Below are 22,158 nucleotides of genomic sequence, written 5' to 3' on the forward strand. Positions count from 1 at the left end.
ATTGTTGCGCACTGCTCGAGGTCGTCTAAACGACAGTGAAATTTGCAGTTATCTCTTCACAATGACAGTACGAAGATTCGGTCGGATTCTAGATAACTCAGTTTTTTATGGTGATGAAAGCATGGTTAAGCCTGCTTCGACCTGCCTTCATAAGCATTTTTTAGACACTTGTTCGTCTCCGGATTCATTTCGAGGTCATATAACGCGTAAGATGTTGGTGTCTGATGTACACCGACTGCGAGTGGGGTCATCTTGTCAAGCAGAATTGTATATATTTTTTCTGGCAGCTGATTTCAACCTACAGATTGACCGACAAAATAACATCAGTCGCATATATTGATTAGTGGTTTCGATACATGTACTTAGTCGTGTTTTTGTTCTATATCAAATTTTCACCAATGGACGACAGAGTAAGTGCGGGCGGTTGTCGCGCCGTGCTATTTTAAACTATAGTTTGACGGTATTTCATGGATTTTACCCCATAAGCACCCAATCAGCTTATCTCTACAATGGAATTTATCAATAAAATATTCACGTGGATAACGATTTTATTGTCCAGTCACCCACAGGGCAGTGGGCTTTAACAAATCGTTCAATTGGGTGAATGAGTATAACCCGGCGATCGTCGGTTCCACTTTTCATACCCCGTTCTCTTAGCTGTGTTTTTAAACTTCAGCGATATTTCTCTTCCGTTCTAGTCTATTTCTCCCTTAAAGTTGGGGTTGTTGTTCTTAGTGGCACACACTGAGTACTACAAAACCAATCGTACTAAGATAATTTTCCCACCAATAACCGCCCTAGGGGAACGTTGCTCCAAAGGAATTCCATAAAAGGGGTTCTTCTTTATTCGAATAGCCGAAAAATTGAGGATTTACTAACAACGTTAGGATGCATTGAAACAGGTTAGTTTGAATTCAGGTATTCCGCGTGTCTCATCAGCCGTTCATGTCAAAGATTCGGGCTGAATGACGGATAGATAGTTGATAAACAAACGCGCGGGCCCGTGTAAACATTACACTGAACAAAGGTCAGCAAATTCTGGATCGGGTTAAGTAAACTTAATGGAACTGTAAAAATGAATCTATACTGGTCATAGCAAACCATAAATCTACATAATTTGAGTTCGCAGTGGCTAATCGTTGCCACCTAAGTGACGCGTAGTATGCGGTTTTGTTCTGACAGTTTATGCCTTTGAATAACTGTCTTGGTACTTAATATGCGTTGCAACCCAGTAGTTACCGAGCGACTGCACTGCACAAAAGTTTCAAGCTATTAACTGATAACTTTTTTGGGACGCGCTCACATGCCTTTGCAGATAACTGCATCATGGTTCTTCCCAAGTACTGGCTACCACAAATGCGTTGAATAAAAGTATAGGGGTTTCTTATTTTGCATCTTTATTTCTGAAAAAAACAATGTACAGATTGTCAGGACTAGGGCCATGTACCAGTTTTAAAGCGCCTATGTTGGGTTCAAACCGGTTCCCAATCTTATTCAGCCGACCGAAGAAGTAACCAAAGATTCTGGTTTATCCAAGTTGGACTTTGCTCGCATCCCTCTTATACTGTTGAATTAAACAAGGTCGCAGCGCTGAATGGCGCTTTGAGAGTTAAATTCAATCGTCACTGAATTCATCTGTCATTCTGGTCCACTCCAAACATTGATGTGTACTGTACTTTTTGATAACGTGACGTGTGTCGTTCAACAGCACCAATGATATCTTTTTCAGGGTTTTCTCTGTTTTCTCATTACATAAAGATTTGTCCGTATTTCATTGGACGGAAGCTTTTGAAATTAGACCATTTTCCTGCCTAGGTTGGCCTGTGGAATGCCGGTCTGATGTATTACCCATCTTTGCTTTTTACCATCTGGCTATCTAAGCGCTGGAAAGACTCTACTTCAACCATAAATCCAGTAGCTGCGTAGAATTTATTCAGGAAATCAAATACCATTCGTCCATGTGAAATGTCATCCAATAGATCAAAAGTGTCAGTGAAGTGCTCTTTCTAACTAGACTGACGTAATTTTGTATTCTTCATATGTTCCATAAACATATCAATTGATACTGGTCAAAATTGGCATCTCATCGCCACGCAATCAACCTGTCGATTGGGGACTGTATCTCGTTAGTATGCAAGGGTCGGTACCAACGACTAGAGTTATTCATTTCATTGACACGCGCACAGTTTATTAGTTGTCCACCGAGAGCATCGACCCCATTCATGTCTACAGTCCTGGTACTTTTGTCCACGCAGAAAAGAATCCACCACACGATACCTTTCGTCTATATTGATACTACTCAGGTGGTAGAGATGGATAGAACACGCGACGTTTTCGCTGACGGTTTCCTCTAGATTCCTTTGATTAAGGAGACTGTCATGTGGTTGAGTTTTTCTATATCCAGTCACATATTTGCTGGATATTTTCGGTTACCGCCAGAAGCATGGTTTGTTATTTATCAGATTCTCTGCAAGGACCCTATGACAATTCCACTTAAAGCTGTTTGTAATCACGTGCCAAATCGAATACACTGTTATACAAATAAAGTAACCAAACATTTTCCAAAGTAACCAATATTTTCAGAAAATTGTAAAGTACAATTTACGGGGTATGTGCTGAAAATGCATCTTCGCGGAGGACTGTTACGGAACATTTGTTTTTTTCCTTTGGTCACTTATAACATACATTGGTGTGAGCAGTGGCTTTATGAACGTTCGAATTTGTAACCATCTGGTGTTTTAGTGTGGACAAACTGCATTAAGGACTGTTACGAACATTTGTTTTTTTCCTTTGGTCACTTATAACATACATTGGTGTGAGCAGTGGCTTTATGAACGTTCGAATTTGTAACCATCTGGTGTTTTAGTGTGGACAAACTGCATTAAACTTTGCGAAAAGGCTTCAGGTTTTGTGTGGAGCGGTATGTACCTCAAGATAGTGTCCTGCTCAAACCTTGGCTGTGTTTCTTGAGGATGGGTACATGGTCTACCTCACTAGTCCTAGCTGTTGGATAGACCGTTTGAGAGCCGCTTTGCTTCCGTAGAATCGATAAATTGTATGTACGAAATGCCGACCAATCAACGCTTTCATGGGCGTGGATGTCAATGATTGGTTGGCATGTGCCACGTTCTAGCGATAACATCTCGATTCACTGTCGGTCCTCCGAGCTCGTTTAAGGATGCCGGGTGCGAGAAAGAAGTGTGTGCTTGTTACCGGTGGCTGCGGTTTTATCGGTAGTCACACAGTCGTTGATGTGGTGGAGGCTGGCTATGACGTTGTCGCCTTGGACAATCTGGCTAATTCAAATATGGGTAGGTCTGCTCTTCACTTGTACCACTGTGGACTTTTCCATGGATCCTTCTAGCCGGCCGCATTGGGCTAAGCTACGTTGTAATACGATCTTCATCTCACATCACTCAGCAGGTCCTTGGGTCACTTTTAGACTGTATCGAATAAGCCGCAGGTTGAAAGCATGAATGAATAAGAGTTTAGGTAGAGTTTCCGTCCCTTGCCTGCTGTAGAGGCACCACAGTAACGAACTTTTTGGTGACTGGGAACTTGAAACCTGGCACACGCTCGTGGGGCGCTTCGCCACAAGGCTGATCGCTGCTTGAGGTGAAATCAGCGAATGCTACGTGCAGTGAACATGAAATTGCCCGCTTTTAACATAAACCAAATTTTGAAAATTTTGGGATAGCGTGGTCTGAATTGAGCTTATGTAGAGTTGGAGGTTCGTCAGCCAGAAAAGTCTAGCACACAGATGGGTTTGGCAAAATATGCAACCCTATGGCAAAGCTCTGGATTGCGATAGGCTGCGATGTCAACAGACGCAGTTTGGAACAGAACCTTGTGTTTTACACAAGCAAAGAAGAATATGGGGTGAATATCGGACAGAATTCCCGGAACTTCTGTCTACCTTTGATATTTGAATACGTGAAGACCTAACACGAAGATTTATGTAGGACACAGCACCCAAACTTTGCAAACGTGTTCGTGCCTACTGTGCTTCGGCGATCTGATAGACCTGTTTCTTGTATGCGTCTACCTAAGCATATGGATTGGTTGCAGTCCAGTGCGAATATCGATCCGTTGTCGATCTCTTCGGCGCAAGACAAGAAAGCCAATCGAGTAGTTGAGTCACCTCGAGTTTGGATAGATCTCAATAGTATTTTCTCAGGGCTCCGTTTGGAAATTCATGGCGGCTTAGTGGCAGTCAGCTTGGACAACATGTGTACAATGGGCTCACACAAGAACATTATCTCGACCCCTGGTGTCATGTGCCTAAGTTTATTTTGGAAACTACCGTGTTATCAGCCGAGCAGTGCAATTCACAGAGCCTTCGCACACTTTCTCATTGGTGCTCCTGGATACCACCGGCTTTATTAATGCCGTTTATTCATGCAATGTTAGCAGTGCATAGGATTATTTTTATTCTGGGCTCTTATTCTCCAATATTCCTTTTGTAGTTCTTTCAGTTTTTGTAGGTTGCCATTAATCTTGTTCGAAAGTTTTGCCCAATTTCCAGAATTTTGTACAATGTATGGTTTGTGGTTCGTTTCTATAGTATGATTTACCCTTAGTGACAGTCAAGCTTCCACCACGGGTCTGTAGGAAGACGGCAATATCATCTCTCTTCAGCTGCTGATTGCGTCCCTTTTCTTGTTCGAGGTAGGGTTGAGAGTACCACTGCGTGCACTACGGTTCAGTGAATTTGTGGATTATTTTCACCAATATCGGTAGACTTCGTTGCGACCACCAGACTGGCCATGACCCCAGGATTTGTAGCTCCCGTAAAGTTGAAATTGAGCACCCTAATGATGATCTTTTGTTTTTCCTTGTTCACTGGAGCGATTCTTGACTGGCGTTATTCTCAAATTCCAAGTTTTTAATTAGTCCCCAATGATTTTCAAGCCTAAGATTCTTTGCAGCTGTGGATTCAGCTCACCTCGGTTAATTTGCCTACCTTATGTAGAGGTTCCGGATCTCTCAAACAAGCTTCCTTTTCTTCATTAGCAACGCTCATATTTCGTAAGATGGTCTTGTGTATCCGTGGTCACGAAGCCCTGAGATTCTGAAATCGCGTACCAGTACTCTCACTTTCAGATCGGTCATTTTCCATGTTCTGTCTTTAAGATGAACACAAATCGATCAGTCTGACAATGAGGGCGCGGAAAGTAGCTAATCACTGACGATTCGGGCTACTTTCGTCCAAAATGCGAACCCCGACAGTGTGTTTTTTTGGCCTACGGGACCACGAGGTGAAGACCAACTCCCTCATTGTAGCGCAACATACGATTAAAGGATGTGTGATAGTTGACCAATCTGCCGATATTGGCATATCACATGAAAATAACTATGAAGGCTACCCATCAAACAGCCTAATGAAAGTGGAGACTGCGAACCACAAGCAGTACCAGACTATTGAGAGAAGGTTGAAGACTCGTACAGTACCTGGTTCTTGCAGTGAGGTCTTGGGGGCATGTTGTTTATTTAGTTCTCCATTAGAATCCAATTTTTGTTATGTATGAAAAATGGAAGGAAACGCAACACCTTTCTTATAAAACCAAATAGCTGACTTTAGTGCTACGAGAATTTTGAGATGAATACGGCATATTTACACATAGGCAAGTGACAAAAAATTTCCGTGATGCTAGAGAAAGAAATGAAAAGTTTGCTGACCCTTGTGTGGAAACCAGGATGGTTTTTACCTGGTTACAAAAGCTCCTCACTCTTCTGACGAGGAGGATGAGGAACCGCAACTGTCAGTTTTCCACCCAGTGCGTTGTGTTTTCAGGGTCGATTGTAAGAATTCCCAAGCAACACACCCCGTGTCTGCTAATGATCTCCGTGATTTCATATCATGTCTCTGTCCAACTATAGAGATGTCTCAAACTGTACATCAATGAAGTTTGTAAAATAATCCGATTAATACTCGACCGGCTGGTTGGAACAGAAGAAATTCGATGGTGATATCAACAAGGAACCCGGTGATTCTGCTTGACACCCTGAAAGTGATGAGGATGTTGTAACATGACACTTGTCTTAGAGTCCTTGTTTTTTTTTCTCGCAAGGGTTATATAAGCATCTGTGATAAACACACCTGTGAGTAGTTTATGTGTATTTTTTTCTACTTTGCAGAGGCCTTGCGTCGGGTGGAGAAAATCTGTGGCCAGAAGATCCCGTTCGACATCGTTGATCTAGTTGATTTGAAGGCCTTAGAAGATTTTTTCGATAAAGTAAGTCTTCAGTTAGTTTTAAATTTGTTTTTTACACTTCCTGTCGGTGAACATAAGCTATCAGTTGCGCGTCTTTTGAAATTGGCTATGCTTTCTACTGATGGTTGACAATTACAGGGAAATCCCCATTTTCATTATTTGCTTGACTACACGGGGACTGACTCCTATGACAGAATGAGATGGATTCCCGTACAACGAACGATGTTCAGAGGACAAGTACGCAACGACTGATCTCCAATTCTGACACCTCAACATCATCGTCGACAGCGTGACATCAGTGTTCAACACTGATGCTTCGCTGCCATACAACTGTGATTCACTTGAAAGCCTTATTCGTGTACATTACAGATTCATGTCACACTGCAATCAGAATTACTACAACTTCCAAGATACGTGAAACGCTCCACAACTTCCAGTACCTCTCCCTGGATTGTGAGTGGGGTGTTCAGTGACTGCATGTTTAGGAGCATGACCTTACGCTTCGTGGGTGCAAGGTGCTTACAAAATGACGGATGACTTTGGTCAGTTCATCCAAGACACCTGTGCCTTCTCTTCGAAGACGAGAATGATGTCGTCTGAGAAATCCAAATCGACCGGGTTTCCGTCATAGGCTATTTGAACATCAGGGTTATCAAGACCGAATCGATATACGTACGGACTCATGTTCTCGTCTGTTTCCTGAGGCGCCAGATTCTTCGCCAGCATGGGGAATGATCCCAAGCAATTTTTCAGAGCTACCCGAATCTTCGGCGAACGAAACTGTTGCAGTTATAACCACTGTACGGCAGGTACGCGGGTTTTACAGCCGATACCGATGATTTTAGTCTTCCCGACAACGGCACTGCGTTGATTGCCTGAAACGTTGGATCATTAATCAGTGCGCTCTAACCGCTGTGTCGTATATCCTGCCCGGGCACCTGAGGTACTAATAGTCAAACCCCCGAGTTTGAGGATGCCTTGTATGCAAAGTAGACGAGTTTGACAAACACCAGTTTTTGGCACAGAGGAGTACTGCGAATGAACGTTTGTCCACAAGCAGTTTCACTGATCCCCTACAAGGACTTCACAAAACTTATTGTAATTTTTCATAAAAGACTTGATCATCTGTCGTCCTTATCATAAGTTTTATGTACTTATCACACTCAAAACGTTCTGTCCCTGTTCTCAATAAAATGAAGCGCCAACTTTCGTTATTCTTTTAGCAGCATAATCCGAACCTAGCCATTTCATCGATATCATTCTCCTTTCATCACGTTTTTTGTGAACATTTCTTACATGGTGTCGATGAAATTTTTTGTCCCTTTCTCAATAAAATGAAGCGCCAACTTTCGTTATTCTTTTAGCAGCATAATCCGAACCTAGCCATTTCATCGATATCATTCTCCTTTCATCACGTTTTTTGTGAACATTTCTTACATGGTGTCGATGAAATTTGACCGCCGTTCCATGTTTGGGGATAGTACATTGTCTTGCCTCATAAATTAGGAGGCAATCAGCAATGTCATATCGCCTCTATTCCAACTGGTAATTTGGTCAATCAAGCGCTGGACTACCTGTCACTTTTCTACCCACTCCAGTCTGCACCAGGTTATCTTCATAATAACCCTGAAATTGATAGTATCACTTGGACAAACAGCCAACCTTACCCCATCTTGCTTGTTTGTTTCAGTACAAAATTGACTACGTGATCCACTTCGCCGCATTGAAAAGTGTGGGAGATTCGGTGAAGCAACCGTTGCAATATTATGAGAACAATATTGTTGGTCTACTAAACCTCTTGAAGGTGGGTGTTGTAACTAGTTGGTATTGTCACAACTTGCCCGTGATACATTAGACGCTTCCGGTTTAGTGAACTCTTATTTGTTTTTATCGGATCTTCAGAGATATGAGGTCCGAATCAATGTCCCTTTAACACCATAACAAAATGAATACCAACAATACCAACAATCACCTGTAAGTTTTTTCATGACGTCGTGTCCTGCGATTTTGCCAAACATGTCCCGGTCGGACGCAGCATCGGCTGGAATCAATTTTGGTCTCAGCTACTCGAAGTTCTACGCTACTTTCTATCTATTCGAGACAAAATAGCCCAAACAGCTCATAGATCTTCTGTATGAAACGTTTGTACCTGATCTCGGTTCTTCAGGTTTCACTTTCTCCTGTCTAGTTTTGCAAAACCCAGCAGTATCCCAGTTGCGTGTGTCCTGTTACTCGTATGGCAGATGCACAGACAGTGCGGCATTTGATTCAAAATGATCTTTGGCTTCTCGTTAATTCACGTGCGTACTTTAACCGCATTTTTCACTGCTCCAGGTAATGACTGCACGTAACATCAAGAATTTAGTGTTTTCCAGCTCGTGCACTGTCTATGGCGAGCCACAATCTCTGCCGCTCAAGGAAGATCACCCCATTGGTGATTGTGTGAATCCCTACGGGGCCACGAAGTATTTCGCGGAGATCATTCTCAAGGTAGGTTGAAAAAGATTTCTGGTTGGTTATGTCTGCAGATATTTGATCTCATATTTGCCGTTTTCCTCCACCAGATAACTTCCTAGAGTTTTGATAGAACCGCCTCCATTATAAACAGGCTTTTAAAGTATTATCACGGCACAGTCCTTTAGATTCGTCAGAGCATGACTGACTCACTATTATGCATGTTCATCCGTTAACTTCCCTATCAGTCCACCTAACTCATTATTTATCAAGTCCTTTAAGTTGTTTTTTCGTTGTTCTGACGTGCACTCGACTTTCCTCTAACATATCACTGAGCTTGATATACGTTTCACTCAACACAGCTTCATCTCATTTTGCTGTAGCGAAAGGACAACTGGTTGGCAGGATGAGGCCATTCCAGTCGGCCCGAGTGTATGTCATACTGTGGTTAAATGAGCGTGCAATAAATTATATTCCTGGCGCAGTTGCCCCGCACCCTGCGAAGAAGTGACTTTTTCCTCCCTAGATTTTACAAGTAAGAAAGAATGAGTTTTGTGGCAGGAGTCTGTACGGCACATTGCTTTCATATTCTATACAGCGCTGTAAACCAAATAGGCTAATCTACCACCAATAACTTTGCCCTCGAAGTTGCCGGGACCGTCTTTGTCTTTGGTTAAATGTTGCATCAGTGCCATTACTGATGTTGCTGTCTCTGATGATGATGACACTTTTCCAGTGTTTTCAGTCACGCCTAGAGACCAGCAACTTGTGATCGGTTCCTTTAGGTGGTATTTCCATTGTTTTTTTAGGAATGAGCCGGGATTTCACAGCTGCCAAGGATGACGAACTGATGTTGCTCTGATGATGATGACACTTTTCCAGTGTTTTCAGTCACGCCTAGAGACCAGCAACTTGTGATCGGTTCCTTCAGGTGGTCCTTCCATTGTTTTTTAGGAATGAGCCGGGATTTCACAGCTGCCAAGGATGACGAACGTTTGACTATGCATTACGTTTTTGGTGGATTCAACGGCTCAAATATGTAAAGCACCACATCCTATCCTAAAAGCAGGTCAAAACGGCTAAGATAAAATTTGATCAGTGGTGATTTGAGGAAAGTTAATCACTGCTGATTAGCCACTCCTGACCAAAAGGTTAAGTGTCAAATTGTCGACGGGAAGATCTCTGAGGCTCGTCAGATTCGCATTGCTGATGTTTCCGAACAAGGATGAAACAGCTGTACGGTGCTTCTTGATACTTTAGCATAGATTGGCTTCACTGATTGGCAGGCATGGTGTGTCAGCAATCCTATTTAATCTGAGATCCGACTCTCTGCTTCGACCTATTTTGTTTTGTGCGTTCCTCAGAGGCTTTTTATGCCCTCACATACTACAGGATCTTCATAGATCAGACCCTTCATGGAACATCGTCAGTCTGCGGTATTTTAATCCTATCGGAGCTCATGAATCCGGGGATATTGGCGAAGACCCCATAGGCGTGCCGAGTAATCTGATGCCCTATGTATCCCAAGTTGCGATTGGCCAGCGTCCTCACGTGAACGTGTTTGGCAGCGATTATAAGACGGCTGATGGAACAGGTAACATTTGCGTTACTTTATAAACCGCGTTTTCTAATATTTTTTGGCTTCTCTCTATGGGTGCTACGAGTCTGGAATCCGAGTGCCGGAGTTCTATAAAGTTCAGCTTTGCGCCTGTTTGTTTTTGCTCTGTGTTCTGACTGCCTGGTTTCTGTTGTCTTTGCTTCCGTCGGAAGTATTGTTACAGTCTTCGACTTCACCGAGCTGAGCTGCTGATTTATCATGCTTTTTTCATTTGACATTCGCGTTTGCTTTATCGTTGAGCATGATGTCTCCATACCATCTTTTCGTTTGTTGGTGAAAGTAACCACTCCTCATGGGTACACTAATTCTTGGTGCATTCCGAAACGGAGGCTTTCCAATTATTTAGGGGAAAGACATCTAGGTTTTTTTCAATCCTACCCATAACGTTTTCCTATCTTAATAAATGGGATGCAATCTTCATTTTCATCAAAAACCACAAGTAATGTATTTTTGTCCGATCAAGTTGAAGACGATGCTAAAAGTCCGTGTAGGTTTCTGTTAAATATTGCTAATGAGCAACTAAGTCCTCGGATGTTCCGTTTCTGAGGTTGCTTGACCTACACTTTTGCGTCTCACGGAAACTTTGTTCCTGATCGAAATGGAAACTCTCTCAGTGGCTTAATCCTGAATGTTGACCGTCAGTCATCGCTTCAACGAACTTAACCAGAAGACTCGATTTCATCACAAAGCGGAAGCTACTTTGGCAAAGCGACATTGTTTATGCACTCATCACATTCTTATTATCATAAGAGCTTTGGAAGGTAGATAGTCTTCAATGCCGTAACAGAAATAACACTCCTCAAGCATATGTGAAGCGTAAATGATTTATCACGCGTTTCTACTGGTTTCGATTGCCACACTGTTCGGTTGTTTCTGTCTTGTTCTCATGTATTTTGCTTTCACTGTATTATATCGTGTTTGATTGAAGTAACTTTTGTATGTGTTTTGTGTTTACTTGTACAAATGACACATTTTAAACCTTTTGAGACTCTGGAGTGCTAAACCTACAATCGTGTTGGAGATAACTCTACAACCGTTGCTTTACTGACCAAGCTGAAAGCGGGCTAGCACGAGCTGTCCATGCATGTGCGTTCGTCTTGCATGAGTCTTTTAAGTGATGCAGGTCGCTAGACAACCTTTTGTGTACACTACGAGTCTCACTTGTTCAGTTGTATCTACCAAGCTCTGAAACCTATTGACCACCAAATGAGTATTTTTGGTAACTGTGAAACTTGCCAACCTCCGGTCTCATTCTCGCGGATTTACACAAGCTACAGACAGTCCACCAGACGCGCCTGCTGCAGCGCCAATCATGATTGGAGTTAAACGACATCGTTCGACGTCACAAACCGATCCGAAGACGAATGTCAGGTTATCAAGGACTTCGGCAGCTTTCCTAGAAGTTCGTAAGGAAGTTCAGGCGGACGTAATCCTGAGAACTTTGTTTTTCGCATATTAAAAGCCTCCGGAATAGGATAGTTCTTGTACACTCTATATGAATTTCGGGTGAATTAATGCATCTCCCATTCAAACCAGCCATGTAGGTACGTGAATGCAATTCACATATTCTTATCTTCCCTCATAGACAGTTATTTTATAAGACCCAATCTATAGCTTGTTTCAAATTTGAGGTTACTTCAACACATCAAAATTGCCCGCTTTTACGGAATTCATGAATTTAAGATTGTCCGGTGTGATTAGCTTACGTTACACTATTTTTTATGGCTTTGACAGGGGTCCGAGATTACATACACATCACCGACCTAGCTCGGGCCCACGTTATGTCTCTGGCGAAATTGGATGAACAGTGTGGACACAAAGTAAGCAGTCCTATTGCTTGAGTTCGAATGAGTTCTGGACAAAGGCTAGATATTGTACGAGTTTATGGGACACCGTGCGGAACTTCATCGTTTTGTCCTCTTTTTCCTCAAACTGATGCTTATTTTCATTTGGATAAGGTGCGTGTTTGAAGTTTTTCAAATGATCCCGAGCTAGATTAATAGAAGTATTTTTCTTGGTTCCTATAAGGTACAAGTCTGTTCACATGAGTGGTCGTACAGCCACCGAATTACGATTCTGAATTATTCGGTCTGTTGAAAGAGGCAAACTTTTGTGGACATTTGACATCTGATCTGATCCACGGTTAATTCGCATCAGACTGCTTATGCAAACGGATCTTCTCCTTAGTAGACCGTGAAGACCAAACGAAACCATACTTTGAGGACGTTTCCGGTCTTCGGCGTGAAACGCTACGGTTCTTCTCGTGCTGTGTACTCCTTCCCCTCCTTGGGCTTTCCTCATTTCCCATATTCTCTCTATCTTTGGTGAACGCACTGATAAGCCCAATGAGAAACCGTTCATTTTGCGAATAAAATTTTGACCAGTGATCAGCACTGGACGACGAACCAAGTGAAATTCAGCTGCGATATGTTGTAGTAAATTATCTCCGAATTGCACTAGATTCATTACGGTATTTCACAATAATCTAACTTTTAGGCCTATAATCTCGGTACTGGCACAGGCTACTCCGTTCTACAACTGATCAAGGCTATGGAAAAGGCATGTGGTAAACCGATTCCCTACAAAATGTGTTCACGCCGTGAGGGCGATACGTCAATGGTGTATGCCGACCCATCGCTGGCTGAGAAAGAACTCAAATGGAAGACTAAATACGGCTTGGATGTAAGTTATCTTGGTCACGTTAGAATATGATATCATGACAAACTGGATATCATTGTCGAGTGTATACGTTTCACGCATAATGTTTCTCCTTAATCGCTGTTACCGTCACTAAGAGACAAACTCATCGTATTGTGTACCTCCGCGACGCATTGAGCTATACTGGTGTGTGTGTGTGTCTGTGCGACTCACACAGTCTGTCATGATGGGATGCCGACTAGTTAGAGATCTGATGAACACAGTCTCCGGGTTCTCCAGGTAGGGGGTTGGGACATTTGTGGCGACTTTGTTCTGTAACAAGTGAAATCCACTTGAATTTCACGCCTAACACCGCTGCCTTCCAACCAGGCTTATGAGCCAAAGGCCTTCCTAGATGTAGGCGCCCTGGCAGTATCCCAGCCCACGTACAACCATGATTTGCACACATAAAAGTAATCTCTTATATTACGTCAGCGAAGCACCAATGTTATGCTGTCGATGATGAGGTTGACGTAATCGCGTTTAAATCTGTTAGATCATCTCGTACACAATGTGAACTGTACAACAACTATTGTGACTGCTAACCACATATCCGGTCTTGTCCTAAGGCCAATATGTTTGAAATGAAGATACTGAATGTGTGTATCCCTGCTTATTGCTCTGGTTTGACTCCTTTGCTACGAAATCGGTCACAATTGCTCACTGGCTGTCAGGGCGTGCCCAGACAGAAGAAAAAGTACATGTGCAGAGAGTGACGCATCCCCAAGGTCATCATCGGTTCGACACGCCCGGAAAGTAGGTAAGTTGGCGGCCCTCACCAAACGGCTTAGCAACACACGACCAGCGTAGTGGGCCTGAGAATGTTCACGACCGGAACACCACCATTGGCTGTACGGAGCGAACAAGTGAACGACCATATTTGGCCAATTAGTCATCCTATATATTTACGCAGACGCTCTGTACGTTTTGTCCTGGCAATACAGCCGTGTCCCCCAGTTCTCTGTCTTCTCCCTATCGCGTAGTCTGGCCTAAACTCTTACCTTCAACTTCTCTTGTCTTCCTTCTCGTTTGTGATATGCGTGGCTAGACTTAGTTTCAACGAACGCTGCGTAATTTTGCCTTCTGATTCGAGTAACTAGTGGCTTCATACCCAGGATTATTTTATTTCCGGAATGCTGGTGCACCAATTTCCTTTTGACGTTTATACCATTTTCGTTAATAGCAGTTGGTTTTGCTACATCAGAATAAGTTTTCTGGACGAAGTCCAACCTGTCTATCTCTTCAACTTCACGTGGTTATCGAACTCCTGTGCTGCATTGAGTCACCACATCCGTAACAGCGTCTCTTTTGATTTGGACTTTCCAATTGAAAGTGCCCTACGTCACTGGTGCTGCAAACCGTACTACGATAGTGTGAAATGACAGCGTCTCTCGGAGTCGGATGCCACACGGTCCCAGTTGGGCCCACAACCATACGAAGTCGTTAGTAGTGCTCGCAAATGACCTACAACTAAGAATACCATATGATGAAGTGAGTATGTCGCGTAAAATTCCTGTGGATATACCGATCAATCTATCCCGACTCTGGCACGCGACTCATCTCTATCCACATTCAACCGAAGACACATGTCGACTTAGCTTTCGATGGAATCGAATAAACGGGTGATTTCAAAGAAACTGAACTGACCAATGATAGCTTCCTCCGATTCTCTGGTCATTTCACCCAGATAAGTTCTGAGTAGAAGGTTTCGTAGCAGGTAAAGTTTATCTGAAGAAGAAACCGGGATGTTGTAGTAAGTGAAAAACGGCGGTTTTCACACTGACCTTACTATCCTGAATACCCGATATCCGGCTTTATATTGCCTGAATACATCCAGCGTATCTGACTGGCGTATCTGACCATACCAAACTTATGAGTTTTTAATGTGCCTGAGTTATTTGTATCTCAGACAGGTGGAAAATGTTTTGGTTGCTTTTTCAGGATAATGGTTGTTTGGTGACCGATTGTCACATTCTGTCAGTCACTTCATAGGAGAGCAATTTGAAGCCATTGACAGTCTGCTAGGCCCTGTGCCTGGAGGCGGAAAGTTTCCTTTTAAGGAGTGAACTTTAAGGAACTTCTAACCAGCAATCTCATTTCACCCTCATTGGTAGACCGAACTATAAAGGTCTGTCTTGCACCAAAACAAGTTTCTTCCATTTAACAGGCAAAATGTGTTGCTATGTAACTTGTCAAGTAAAAAACCTCTTTCCTAATCTTATTAAAATTTGAGAAGCCCGGTAGAGGTGGAGTAGATTTAGCGGCGTTTTCCCTAGTGCATCAACCCCACTTTATCACACGATCCGCAGTGTGCTTTGTGGGGTATTTTATCCATGTTGCACATCATCCTCTTGCTCCCACCTGGCTAGAATTAATACTTCTCACGGTTTCACGATTTCAGAAAATGTGCGAAGACCAGTGGCGTTGGCAGATGAAAAACCCAAACGGATTCAGCACTCAAAAGTCGTAAACTTCTGGTTTTAGGAATCCCTTTCCTTATGAAATTCTCCAGTTTGCCGAGTTACATTCACATTCCCACGCTTGTGAACAAGCCTTCCCATGTGCTTTCTTGAGGTCGACAGTGTGATTTGAATGTTGCTGTTTTCCTTATCGGGTGCTTCGATAATTTGTCGATATTTGTATGGAATACATGTGCGGGTGCCGTCCGATTTCGCCAGTTGAATCTGCTGTAAATGTGCCTTTCGGATTCCTTGCTATTCCTTCTTTTGATATTGTGCGCCTGTCTAAACCCTTCATTGGGATTGAGTATTGATTTCCGCGTTAACCAAATAAGGCCTTCAGCTAGTATGGATACAACGTTTTGTGGTTCAGTTGAACACAATTGCAATCGCGTTCAAGAGAGATGATGATACCAAAACTTAATGAGAAGACGGTGAAAAATACGTCTAGGACGTGCGGTGATCACAATCCATTTTTCCCGGTTACAGTAACATGCTATTGTATACCGCTGTTTGGTATTGTGTCTACGGTCGAAACAAGGTATTGAAATTAGAGGTCCTCGTTATTTTACCTGCAAAATCGGTCACGTTCCTCTTCCAGTTTTCCATATCTCATTGGTTGGTTGGGACGTGCCGAGTCTGAAAACACAGATCATATTTATTTCCGGTAACTGGAACACCGCTCCAAATTATCAGGCTCTCTGATACCAAGTACAGTAGATTTTGGAACCCTTTGAAAAGTTGACTATTTGGGATTTATTCACTCACGTTTATCACATTTGACACCCCTGGTACTTAGCCACCTTTTTGGGGGGAGGGGGGCTAAACAACTCAGTTGCATCTAATCCCAGCGGGGAGCGCTTCACTATTGGACAGCCTCTCATGTTAAGCATGCATCAAACGTAACACATATCCGACTCTTCAACTTCGGTACTCCCAAATTCGAATGTTATGAACCGCCGAACTAGCCATCTGAGAACTTTGACTGTTGAGATCGCAACAGAGTACCTAGCTGCTTCCAAAGTTTGTCAACCGATTTGATGTTCCCTGAGTTTGGCACTTATGTTGCAGCGGACCGCACAACTTTCTTCCGGGGCAGATGCTGTCCCAATCAAACAACGATCACTCTTTCGGTGAGTTTGGCAGATTGTTTTTGGAGAGAGATTTTATTAGACACCAATTCCTAAAAGTAGGCGATTTTTCATCTATACAAGGTTCTCTCAGAAAAAGGATATAGAAATGTCATTCAACCATTGGAACACAGTTAAGTAGCGAAAACCGTCAATCAATTCAAAAAGGCCGTGAATGCCGACTAACCGGCATCACTGCGTGTGTAGTAACAACTTCACGTTTAGCATCAGTCAGCCTCGTGTGAATTTGCAGTAGATCAGGTAACGGAAGTTAAACACATGTGTAACTCATCGAGTTTGTAAGTCAAATTCGGACCAGATTTTCGTTGACACCGCTTACATTCTTATTGACCTCTCATTGACCTCGTGTGATTCATATGGAAATGCCTGAGATTGCATAGCCTTGCGAGATTACATGAACGCTACATAGGTGCACAGTTGGACTATCGTGTGAAAACGCGAGATGGTGTGCCGATTCACAATGATGCAGACTACGACGAGCCGTATAAGACCAAAAGTCACATTAGAAAGGTTTTAACTCTTTTATGGAGGCTTCATACAACATAATAGGCAGATTTGATATCACAGTTGTTTCATGCGTGCGTTGATAATCGATTGACTCTCAGGATGGGTTGTGACAGGAGTGAGACGGCCCAAGTGGTAAGAACGCGAATTTACTGACCGGAAGGTCCGTGGTTCGAATCCCACCTCCGCCTCTTGACATCCCCTGTCTAGGCTTGGGCAACCTAGCAGTATCCCAGCCCTCGTGCTTCCTTCGGGTGGCATCGCAGCTAGGCACCGGAAGAGTGCTACAGCTTAACGGTTTTTTTGTGACAGTTACGGTTGCTGACTGGATTGCTAACGACACAGTACTATTCATTTCGAACTCCCCCAAAATCGGGTGATTTTGAATTCTCCCAACTAAGAACTTGTTTGTCGGTCTTATTTTCAAAGGAGATTTCGTCCTCTAGATGAAACCAATCTTTGCTAAGATCAAATTAAACACATTGCTAATCAGATTCGCCTTGCCGAACGGTTAAATGTTCAGACTGCTAGACGGGTCGGAAACTTCCTGGAATTTTGCGAGAGGCACACAGCTGACCACCCTCATTAGCCACGAGGTGGAAAACGTATGACTTAGCAGAAGAGTGTGAAAGGTGAACTCTCTAGCTGTAGGAAAGTGAAGTCTCAGTGTCAACTGAGTGCAACCCCGGAAACTTTATCCCAGTTGATGGTGCGTGAACTTCTCACTCAGTGAGTGCAGTGGATTAGTAAGGCTACTACAGCATTAATAAGTTAGGTGAATTAGGGGTCTCTGCATATCGCCTCAGCTAATGAAGACTGCGTCCACCAGATAGCTACCGTTACGCGTTCGTAATTTATCTCATCAGTGCCGCTCGAAAAATCGTGTATACGCTGCCTTAGATTCACATTGCTTATATAGTATGACTGTTCGTAAAAATGTACGTGGGCTTATCTCAGAATCTGCAAATCCAGTTGAAACACTAATAAAATCAAAAGATCTACGGATGATTGTTACCTCCCCTATAGAGATAGAAGTCTAAGTCACCCTATCTAAGGACACAACACTAAAGTTATTTTAAGGCGTGAAAATTTAAATTTAATTGCAGAAGTGGTCTCGCGCAGACGCTTTTTTAGTCGACGTCAAAGGCCAAGTAGTCGTTATATTTCGCTTGCTGCTTGCCATAGCGTTTATCTCTACATAGTGTCGTGGAAAGTGGTCCAGAAACTTCGGTCTTATTAACCGTCTGCCTCTGACTTTTATTCCATAATTGTTATAATCCAATGTCTAGGACTTTGGAAGACGGTGCTTCCTACCTCAGCCATGGTCGACTAACAGATTGCGCACAGTTTGGGTTAAAATGAACCCTGGCACTTCGTGTTCAAATGCTCCTTTTAAAGCTCAGTAGGAGCCCAACAGACCCGCCTTGTAGAGCGCGACTGGCCGCAGACCGTAAACTGCCTTCAATGTAGCCCAGTTGGCAATACCCCAAAGACTGAAACGCTTTCAATCTTTTGGGGACGTTTTTCGGAAAATATCCTAGTTTCACGACAGCCGACGCGGAAGCATGATCCATCTTAAATGGTGCAAACCCACTGAACAAACCTTTCTGATTACTCAGTGAAACAATACACATCTATTTGCTCTTACTGTTTTTTCTTTATTTTCCGTGTCACATTCCTTGTGTTCTGTGGGGCAATGGAGGCTCAGGGTATTCCAAATAACTGCAGCGAGAAGCTGAATGTTTTCTCTCATTCTAGTAATCATTAAAGACCTAAATAAATGTTCATGTGTGTGACGCGATGAGGGAGCGAGTGGAAGTGCATTGGTTGAAGTTCTCCCAACCATTACTAGCCCACCAGTAACTATTCAAAGTTCACGGGAAATCGTCGGGTGTATGCCAGTGCCATGCAACCACACTTGTACGTTATATTAGGATCCACTCCATCACCAATCATTAAAAATTAGCCGAGGTGAAGAAACATGTTCCAGTATGACCTGGTAAACAGGTAAACTCGCGTCCATCATATACGGGTTGACCGAATCCACCAGTTGGTAGTACGAAGGGGCCTAGCCATAATCTCTACGCTAGCACCAGTGTAGGGGTTCTGGTATTGCGCCTACTAGATATCACACGGAAATTTGGTCTCGTCTATGTGCGCCACTAGCGTGTGCTGATAGTCAGGTTGAGTGATCAACTAGGAACGACCAGTAGGTCAACCGGCTAGAAAATCAGTGTTGTATATCTAGTAACAGATGCTGTGGTAGGTCAAGAGTACACATTGCTCTACGTTACACGACAGCTTCCAGTAGGAGAAAAACATCAACTTTGGAGGGAATATGCGTCGTGAATATTGAACTCTGATTTTTGTTAAGGACAGTGTCGCATTCTGAGTGGGTAAAGGTGCTTATAAGTGCATTTGAATGCCTCTCTACGCTGTTCTTTTCCGACAATGCCTTTTAGCCACAAATCGCTCTTTCCAGTCAGACTGCAGCTTAATCATTAATTTCGGGTAATTGGCACCCCTAAGCAGCCAAACGGTATTTCCGATTTTACCAGAATGCTTCGCTTCATGTCGAGTTTATATAAGATCTATCACTATATAGCGAGGGTAATCTGCGTGGAGTATTTGTTTTGGTGATCGTGCGGGAAATCCTAAATCTAATTAGAAAGGTTTCATACTCCATGCTCATAAATCTGGTTTTTGTGAACTTGCTAAATGGACCTCCATGTGCAGAAAGCAATATCAACATTAAACGTTCAGTATTCGCACGATGGACTTGAATTTTCGAGAGCTATGACGTGTCCCTAATGGACCGAAGCAATCAAGCAACTGAGTTCGGTGTACCAGTCTAAACTTTTAAGCCCAATTTAGGCATCCCAGGGTTTCAGCGATGCTGGAAAATTGCTCCACCAGCCTTTTCCGCCTGAGGTATGATTGCTTCACTGGACAAGGAAATTTGGTGATTCGCAAAAGTGTTACCGTAGATTAGAATGGTTTTCGGTTTGGGGACATACGCAACAAAATGCAACATTTTGGCACAAAACGTTTTACTCCGCTCGCTAAGGTTTTGCGCCCAAGAGCATCGTGCGGCTACTGGACCCCCCGAGTCACGTTTTCCGAAACCAACAAGCTCACTCGTCTGCGTCAGCCCATAGTCACTTTATACGAGGTGTCGATTACTACTGTCTCTTTTCGTAATTTGTTTTGCCATAGTGGTTTCCTGTGGGACGGTGAAAATATCTGTGGAAGTTCTCCCGAGATCAGCTGCGCCACATATTTTGGTCTCTGATAAGTCTTTCACCAGATTTCTCCAGACATCTGCTTTTGCCGTACATTAGACCGGACTTCAGCATTACAGCTCGTCGAGGTAGAACCTCGACTTATCAAGGACCGAAAATATGTGTCGCAACTGATTTCGGGTGCCCAATTGCATTCAGTCAAGTTTGAGTCTCAGTATCGGCAATATCCAACAAGGATATGAAGCCCATCCAGTTACGTCAAATATTCACGAAGAATGGTGTCTTATCTTACGCTCCACATAAGCTGCTGGAATTATTCTGAGGCGTTCAATAACCCAAAAGGCACTGTCTATAAATCACCCAGTAACAAATACAGGACAAAGCCATCCTCAGCCTACTTTTTGTAGCCGCTTACACCTGCCAACAACAGGACACAAGACTAGAACGCCATACTTTTTTCCGTTCTTGATGGTAGAAAAGCGTCAGATCAAATTATATCATTCAATTCCACGTGGTCAATACAGGGTCGTAACCTGTCGGCCTTATTCCGCATCAGTACAATTGAGGCTAACGAAGTGGAACTGAGGCTTATTATTATCCCGAGAATTAGAAATATTTATCATAAAACACGAAAGCTTTGACTGTATTACTTTTGTTTGTAAGATACCATACTTCGGCCCCCTGGTTTCTTCAGGTGGTGGATTTTCAGTTCAGAGTCATATTTCGGATGTGACCCTACAGGACACAATTTTCTCCAAAGCCGTTGTGCCAAATGAAATATTCACCTGAAAATGTTGTGTTTTACAGTATGGATGTTCTAATCGGCTGTATGTTTGTTCGAATTTGTCACCAATCCTTAGATACACAGCGCTCTAGGCTGCAGACATTTTACGAGTGGAATAACTTTTTGGCCAAAATGTTGCGCTTTGGTTCAAATGTGCCCAAATCAGAAGCCATTCCAATCTATCCTCAGCTTGTTGCAATTTGTTTAATTAATCTCGTCTTCAAATTGTGGGTGAGATTTCGACTTTGAGCTTGCTGTGCTTTAGAAGGGAATGCTCACCAGAAGCATACAAATTATTTTCGCCGAAACAATAGGGTTTTCGAAGTTGGAATTTGACAGACAGCTAGTCTATTCCATTTACATCTTTCGGTGTTATTTTGCTCGTAGCATTTTGCTTTAGTGAGCCAAAGTCACATCATACTTATTCGCGCTTAGTTACCGCTTTACGGTAGACAAAACATGAAACCACACCTAAACATATTCTGGCGTTCTTCGGTGTTCTTTGAGAATTAAATAATATCCACAGAATATTTGACGCAAACTGCACCCAGGAAAATCGGTCATCGATGCTTGTTTGCTTTGTACTCATCAGGTTCGACATATAAAGTGGGTTTGTTTACCAAACGTCGTAACAACACATTTTCCACTAAGTCAACATTGTTAGACAACAGCATGAATTGTGCGGCGATATGCATAGGCTTTCTATGCGGATGATTCCTTTTTCCAGGCATGCATGACTAGCCTGTGGAAAAAACGGCTTTAGGAGATAACTGTATGTAAATCACAAAAACAATTGTATTGTTCCTATCGAAAATAAGGCAATCTACGGGTGGAGTACGTCATGAAGAGGTCCCCATGATAACGATAGATGTTGATACTCACCTCGGATGATTGTCGTAATTGCTGGACACGTTTCTATGTGCGACGCTGATTATGAGGCCTCACCTATGCACAGTAACCCGATTCAATAGCCAAGGACGACTTGCCACAGTCATGAAAGCAGTCTACCTTGGCTGCTTGTAGTAAATGCCGGG

The 22,158-nt window shown here is 43.0% G+C and overlaps 1 protein-coding gene across 1 annotated transcript; it reads left to right on the forward strand.

Annotated features, from left to right (window-relative positions):
* Nucleotides 1-3,163: 3,163 nt before the first annotated feature.
* On the forward strand, nucleotides 3,164-16,026 carry T265_13026 (hypothetical protein; the record flags this gene model as incomplete). The annotated part of the gene is made up of 8 exons (XM_009166818.1): nucleotides 3,164-3,311; nucleotides 6,139-6,236; nucleotides 7,906-8,019; nucleotides 8,550-8,705; nucleotides 10,062-10,263; nucleotides 12,022-12,107; nucleotides 12,784-12,969; nucleotides 15,386-16,026. The coding sequence occupies 8 exons, from the start codon at nucleotides 3,179-3,181 to the stop codon at nucleotides 15,452-15,454; spliced, it is 1,044 nt and encodes a 347-aa protein (XP_009165082.1).
* Between the last annotated feature and the right edge of the window lie 6,132 nt (nucleotides 16,027-22,158).

This window comes from Opisthorchis viverrini (genome assembly GCF_000715545.1).
Source record: "Opisthorchis viverrini unplaced genomic scaffold opera_v5_32, whole genome shotgun sequence".
Classification (NCBI taxonomy): domain Eukaryota; kingdom Metazoa; phylum Platyhelminthes; class Trematoda; order Opisthorchiida; family Opisthorchiidae; genus Opisthorchis; species Opisthorchis viverrini.